Source organism: Wyeomyia smithii, chromosome 3 (assembly GCF_029784165.1).
Source record: "Wyeomyia smithii strain HCP4-BCI-WySm-NY-G18 chromosome 3, ASM2978416v1, whole genome shotgun sequence".
NCBI classification, from domain to species: Eukaryota; Metazoa; Arthropoda; class Insecta; order Diptera; family Culicidae; genus Wyeomyia; species Wyeomyia smithii.
The window spans coordinates 128,220,999-128,228,420 of record NC_073696.1 but is presented as its reverse complement, the minus strand read 5'-3'; the positions used below and the strand labels follow the sequence as shown (position 1 = coordinate 128,228,420).

The following is a 7,422-nucleotide window of genomic DNA, read 5'->3' as shown; positions in this document are numbered from 1 at the left end:
AGGCAAGGCCGATATATTTTTTCAGTTCTGGCATCATTGTGGAGTATAAATCCCAATGCGAGGAAAATATCAATAACTATCGATAACGTGGAAAGCTTAACGATTCTGTCGATAGCCGGCAGCTATCGATACGATCGATAATTATCGATAGCTTTCCCATCCCTAAAGCGAAGCACCGATTATTGAATCCGGAGTGATTCGCGATTACGGCGCAACTAACAAAATGTAAACAAATGGTTTTATTACACTATTGGTTTCGAAAAGACTTACGAAATTTATGGCCAGAATCCTTTCTTTTGTGTAAATCGATAAAATTATTTAAATCAAGCTTTTAGTGAAGGGCGATAAAGCAGTTCACCCAAAACAAAAGATACTTTGGAACTAGGCCCTTCACATTGTTTTGAAGCAACGGGCTTATTTGCGAAATATTTCGTAAACAGGCGACAGTGAAGGGCGGATCAACTTTTGTTTTCAAAATAAAGGCGCATTTTAAGGGGCGCAACTGAAGAAAAAATAAAAACAAAGCGAAAGAAAGATGGGCGTATCTCATTGTCAGAATGCTTTAAGGCGAAATAGAGGTGGGCGAATCTCGTCAGAATGCTTCAAGGCGAAATAGAGGTGGGCGAATCTCGTCAGAATGCTTTAAGGCTCATTAGAGAAAGGTTAGAAGAAAAGCGCAGATTTAGGCCATAAATGCACAAATTGAATGTAGTATTGTTAGGAAACTATAAGCCAGGTTTATTTTACGACGATTTATGGTATTGATGTTAATGTTGGTCACTTCCTTTGAAATTACGATTTGAAAATGTGCTGATATTCCCCAATGTTTATCTTTTGCCAGTTGCGCCCTTATCTCAAACCACTCCGGAGATGACCTCAATTAATGTCCGATTGGTGAAAGAATTTATGCAATAAAACTAGTAAAACAATAGAGCTCTCCAAGCGAAAACACACGAACACTACGACACGGCCCGCTTTACACTGTATATTGAAATTTGTAAGAGTGTGAATCAAACTCGGTAGTTTTTTATTCTCGTTTAGATGACAGTTCTCACAGGTGACAAAAAATTCTTACAGCTAACAAAGAAAAATCGAATACATCGCACTAATACAAAGGCGCCCGGAGAACTCTATAAGAGCCAAGTGAAGCCCAGGTACTATATTTCAATCCTGAATACGACCTTTTGTTTTTTTTTCCGACCCAAACATACATGCGACACATGTGCGAAAGTCGTGAATGTATAAGGGCATCCTTAACAGTGCGCTTCTATACCCCGTTTGGAGCGCTCTATCATCACTTCATGCCGTACCGGTCGCTGCTAAACGCGCTAGAGAAATAGTAGCCGGGCCTCCGGGAAGCATCGCACTCTCAAATTTGGCAGCCCGGTAACAGCGCTGCTAAAGGTTTATGCTGGATGAAACGTCAAACAGAGACGATGGCAACGACCGGTGTGAAAACGGGTGAGTGCGTAAAATAGCCGCGCAGTACACAGTCGCCATAACAATTTAAATAGTAGCGCACTGTTAAGGATGCCCTAAGGTAAATACGATGCTACTTTTCAATTTCATTGACTCAAACGTTTCATCAACTGCTTGTGCTTGTGAAGAACAAGGGATATAACCACATACATAAGACATACAGGTACACTGCCTTCAAAAACAACTCAAACAGAGGTTTTTTACAGAGGTTGGTACTTTCGAGTAGTTCATTTTGTACCAACTTTTTTGGAAGATTTCTTCCTGAGTGTTACGTATGTCTTATGTATGTGATATAACTCTCATGCGTTTTGTTTACGTTTAGACATACACGCTCGTCAAATTTAACTCTAAACTGAGTGAGATGTCACTCACTTTCGTTAAAAGTGAACCTACCACATACATAAGACATACGTAACACTCAGGAAGAAATCTTCCAAAGAGTTGGTACAAAATGAACTACTCGAAAGTACCAACCTCTGTAAAAAAAAACCTCTGTTTGAGTAGTTCATAGAGGTTGTGTACCTGCGCAGCCCTGCTTTTGTCTCGTTCCCCCTCGAAAAATGCAGCATTGATTTTGTAAACAACTTTTTGTTAGTTTTTTAAGGGATTTTGTTATGGGCTCGAGTACAGCCGCGATGAAGAAAATTCATTCCGTTCATTTTTGTCGAGCAGTTCCAACTGGTGTTAGTACCGGGTGATGTGGGGCAAAGAGGACCAAAAAAAATCGCCAGTGTTACGTATGTCTAAAGCCTGTAGTAACTCTTTGTCTAACGGTCAAATATTTGACCCTCCGACATAATGGTCAAATTTATTTGACATCATGGTTTTTGTTTGCCCGTGTTTGCCCCATGTTAAAATCGGAGAGTGACAAATTATTATCTTTGACCAAATTTTTATCTGTCAAAAAGAGACAAATATTTGACGCTCGGTCGAAGAGTGTACTACAGGCTTAAGTATGTGGAACCTACTCTGAACAGAGTTTTTATGATATTACTCATTTATGGGTAGGGTCACCATGTGTCAGAAATTGAGTAGGAATCACCCTCTTCTTAAAAAACCGCTTTGAAATGAAACTGAGTGAAAGCTACACAGTTTGCTCGTTTTGACTTTTGATCCCTTTAATGAATGAAACTGCCAGAGGATTGTTCCATGAAATTATAACAAAATCACAAGTTTTTTTTTCAAATCTGTGTTTTGCATATACATATATGTAATAAAAAACAAACCTTATCAAATCATTAGTGTATCTTCTGCAGCAGCTTCATTAAAAACCGCAGCAATACGGTTCACTGTTACCCAGGAACTGTGACTTGAGGTTTTTAACAGTACACATGCCAAAAAATCCATAACCATTCTCATATCTGGAGGAACTCTAATACACAAATAAAAAACACTTTTTTCAAACCACAATACAACACGTTTTTCCAAACAACAACTTATTTTTAGCGAAACGTTTTTAAATGTTTTCAATACCACTCAAAAAAAAAGAGTAAAGCAGAAAATTATGACAATCTGAGTAACTGTTACTCAGTTCGGTAAACGAAACTTACTCAATTTTTGACGTTTTAATAGACAATGTAAAACTGAGTCAAAGTTGCTCAATTTAGAGTAAAATTAAAGGAGCGTGTACGACCTTATCACAAAGTAGTCGAGAAACCATCTCTCACTCGTTTTGTTTACGTTTAGACATACGACCTTATCACAAAGTAGTCGAGATTTTATCTTCTATTTACGCAAATTCAGGACTACCCAGAAATGGATAAAGATCATCTCAGCCGTGTTAGGTGTTAAACGCCTAAACCATGCTCCAGAACGAAAGTATATACATGGTAAGACGAAAAAACAATGACCGGGTAAATTTCGCCAAAGAGGGAACCAACCCATTTAGTTGGTAAGTTTAATTAACCAATTAATGGGTATAAAGATCATTGCATGATGACGTCACAAACCAAGAAGAATAAAGAGATTTGACAGTTGTCGCGGGTTTGTTTACACAGAAAAGTTTTCGGCTCGAATAAAGAAGCGGAAGTTTCTTGTTAAAAATTGCGTTTCCAAGAATAAACCAAAAGATCACAGTAACGAATTCGCATAGGCGGAGAGTTTTCACATCTTCTTCGTACTCGTATCATTCATTTTCACTCCGATCACATAAAAAGTGAATAGAACACCTTGCAAACAAACCTGTGGAAAGTGTCTGAAAAGTGAGGTTATTTTTCGTGTGTAATGATCTATTGTTTGCGTACGGCAGGGATGCCAGGTCATTTATCCAAATGTCTTCACGTTCCAATAAAAATTTCTTTACATGTCTTTCAACCCGAGATGCGAGATGGCCCGTTAGGACCGACCAAAGACTGAAAAAGTTATCGGCAAATCGGAAAACTGTCGAGCAAAAAAATAGGTCACCACCTCGGCGAAATGTGGGTCACATCATGATTTGACATTTGCTTTGGTAATTGAAAAGAGAAGAAATCAAAAACAGGTTAAAGCTAAAACAAGACAACTAGAGAAATGGGATTAGGATAGAGATGTCAGTTAGTTGGCTCGCACCAACGCGAACTCCCATATGCAATTGTCAACATGTGCGGGATGAAAATAGCAAAAATATTTCCTTCTCTTTTTCTCGCATGCAACGCGAAGTGCGAAATTTGTAGGGTTGCGTCAAATGTCTGTTGGCCGTGTTGCCAACTGCTTGAAATGTGGTTATTATTGGTTTTCGGACATGATATCCGCGATAGCATGTAGCCGAGGTGATATCCGTTGACAGCTCGATTGTATGGGATATCAGGTAATATGGATGGTGATATGGCCTCGATAGTACGAATCGCCTGATATTAGGTGATGTGCGGTGTAGTGTGAACGGGGTATAAATGTCTTCCATTTGAAGTCGTCCAATCTGGCATCGCTGGCGTACGGTAGCGAAGCGACAAGTGCAATTTGTAAGTGGGTACGCGAAACTAAAGGGTCAAATACTTACACGGTATAATGATGCATTCTCCATACAAAATAGAAGGCGTGATCGTCATCACGCCTTCTATTTTGTATGGAGAAGGCGTTATTACGCCGTATGTGCATCTAGGCCTTAAGAGAATCTGTCAAGTTGTGGGAAGGTAGCATAGATAATGCAAAATGACAGAAAATGAACAAGTGTAGGAGCTTTCATGTAACAATGAAGTGAAAAATAAATATTTTGAGCGTGTACTCTGCGCAGGGCCAAATCCCGTTTTACATAATATTTAAATGTTCCATTCGACAGTTTGACAGTTTGTGCTATTCAGCAACTGTCAGATTTTCTACAGGGTTTCATTCAGGGATACCAAATGTGCAGATTTGTCTGCAAAACGCAGATTTTTTGAGTCCGTGTGCAGATATTTATTGTTTTGCAGATATTTGCAGTTTTCCACGGTTTCTGCAGATTTTTGCCAGAATCTCCTTATATTTGCGCAGATATTCTTAAAATGTGTGCAGATTTTTACAGACTTTTGCATGCGCGAGCGAAATTTTTTCGGATCACGGGTAGATTTTTTTAGATTTCGAGCACATTTTTCCGGTTTTTCGAGCAGTTGCAGACATTTTTCAAAAACATCTGGCATCTCTGGTTTCATTATTCGTCATTCGATAATAATAAAACTGTGTAGTTTTTGACTGTATGTTTTAATCCTCAAAAACAATATTTTTAATAACGTTTCGTACTCAAAGCAGTAGAGAAATTGCAACATTCAGAGAGTAGGATGGTTGTATTCTGTTTTTTGATGTTTCATTACACAATGATCTGACAAAAGTAATATTTGTTAATGTAAATCAGCTGATTATACTCCAGCTGCATTAAGCATATAAATATAAAAGTGTTAAATGCGACTCAACAAGATATCTTTCGTATGTAGAGCAACAGTTTTGTGTTTTTTCGGCTGATTAGCGCATTTAAGCAAAATAATACTTGCGAATATCAAGTGCTGGATTACTGTTAAGTTGAAAATTGTAAGCTTGATTTGCGAAGTAAGCCACAGAAAACATTTAAATTAAAAAGCGTACAAAATGACGAACATGAGACCACCCAGTAAAAACGTACTGTTGAAAGTGGTTATATTAGGTGAGTACATATTCCAAAAATTGGAATCCTATCATTTGTTTTTTTTGAAATAAGCACTATTTTAAATATGTACAACTTTGCTAAATCAAGTTTTCTTCCTAGCATTGTTTTTCACTGTTATTTTCGAATGTTAATAACGACGCAGCCGCGCTTACAAAATTAGAAATCAAATCAGGTTTATTTTTTATGATATATGGTTTTGTATTTCGAAAATATATCTGACTGTTTATTATCATGTTTTAAATTTCATTATCCAATAACCAGCATTACTTGCTAAAATAATTTGAAAACTTATTTGTAAAAAGTAAAACTATTTTATTTCTTTTTTTCTTGTATCTGGCACCATTCGTAATTACTACTTGTATGGTACAATTTAGCGCATATCTTGTAAGTTGTAAGAAAACACAAATATCGTCTATCTTTATGTACTTTGTGTACTCCGCCAGATCAATACATGTATTGTCATTCATGTTAGTATTATTTATTCATCAAATGAGTTTTTTGCAGGTGATGGCGGCGTAGGTAAAAGTTGTTTAATGAATCGTTTTGTCTCCAATTTTTTCGATGCCAATAGTTTTCATACTATAGGAGTAGAATTTCTAAACAAAGATATTCAAGTTGGCAAGGAACGGTACACTCTTCAGGTAAGTAAAACCATATAAGTGACAAAAATGTTTTCCAGGCTTTATTTGTTTCTATTTTTTTGGGAATCTTCAATGAAAATCAGCGTGATAACTAGTTTATTGTCAAAGAGGAAGGATTTCGCGACAACTCGACTGAGGGGCTGCCAACACCCTCTCAGAATTCAATAAAACTTTGTGGGTGTGCAGGTCTTACTACCTTTAGCAAATTTGTTTATGTTTATTAAAAATTAATCTGTACTAACATTTCAGAAGGACAGATTTTTTTAATCGATATAGCTATCTGATTTACAGAGCCGGATTTAAGGGGGGCCGGGCCCCGGGCCCCCGCATTTTTGGGGCCCCCACAAATCGAGAAAAAGTTTTTTTCGCTATCAAAAATGAGATCAAAAGTTCGATTTACAGTAAGAAAAATTGAACAGACCATTTCGATCTGTTTAGTGTTATTTTTTCGCGAGCGCCAATATCACAATAACATTCATAAGAGTTCACCTTGGATTCTCTTGGGATATAAATATGATACATATAAGTCAGCTGGCATTGCATTGTCGAGGAATGAGAAGTGGTTTGTGTACAAGTACCAAACTGCCGGTACCCGCATAACTGTCCCATACTGATTTTGGTCACTTTTGAGTTATCATTGGGAATCGACTCAAGTGTTATCATATTTTCTGAAAAAAAAATTAAAATTGATACTTTTGTATGGAAAAATATGAAAAAATACCAAGTTGTTTTTGTCCCATATTGAAAGTACCCGCATTGCAGTCCCACTGCATAGTGGTACAAACTGCAAACATATAATTTTGCTCCAGATTAGTGTATATCGGATTATTTTGACGTAGGACTACGTCTAACCGCACTATATCGAGATACATTCTGAGGAAACTAAAAACCAAGATGTAACGTCGGAATGAAAGATTTCAAACGGTAATACTGATGTAACCACATGATGGATCACAATAATCAATATGTCGTTGGATTGATAAAATGATGGACAATTTTGTGATTCTTCATATATCATTGTTACTTAATTGTTAAACAGTGAAAATTGATGAAAAGTTTCAAGGTCGTATTTTTACGAACAATGTACCAATCACATGCGAGCACTCCTGGCACAGACTTCATGAGTGGACACCAACTGCCTGCTATGACAACCTCTATTCAGTGGCAAAAAAAATTTGACAGAACCTCTCCGTCCCAATAGGTCAACTAATA

General features: G+C 37.2%; 1 protein-coding gene across 1 annotated transcript in view; it reads left to right on the top strand.

Annotated features, from left to right (window-relative positions):
• Positions 1-5,083: 5,083 nt before the first annotated feature.
• The window catches only part of LOC129731487 (ras-related protein Rab-9B), a 33,334-nt gene continuing 30,995 nt past the window's right edge, over positions 5,084-7,422 (top strand). Inside the window, exons 1-2 of the mRNA XM_055691546.1 lie at positions 5,084-5,566; positions 6,074-6,210. Coding sequence (XP_055547521.1) covers positions 5,512-5,566; positions 6,074-6,210 — 192 coding nt within the window. The 5' untranslated portion in view covers positions 5,084-5,511. The remainder of the gene's footprint in view (positions 5,567-6,073; positions 6,211-7,422) is intronic.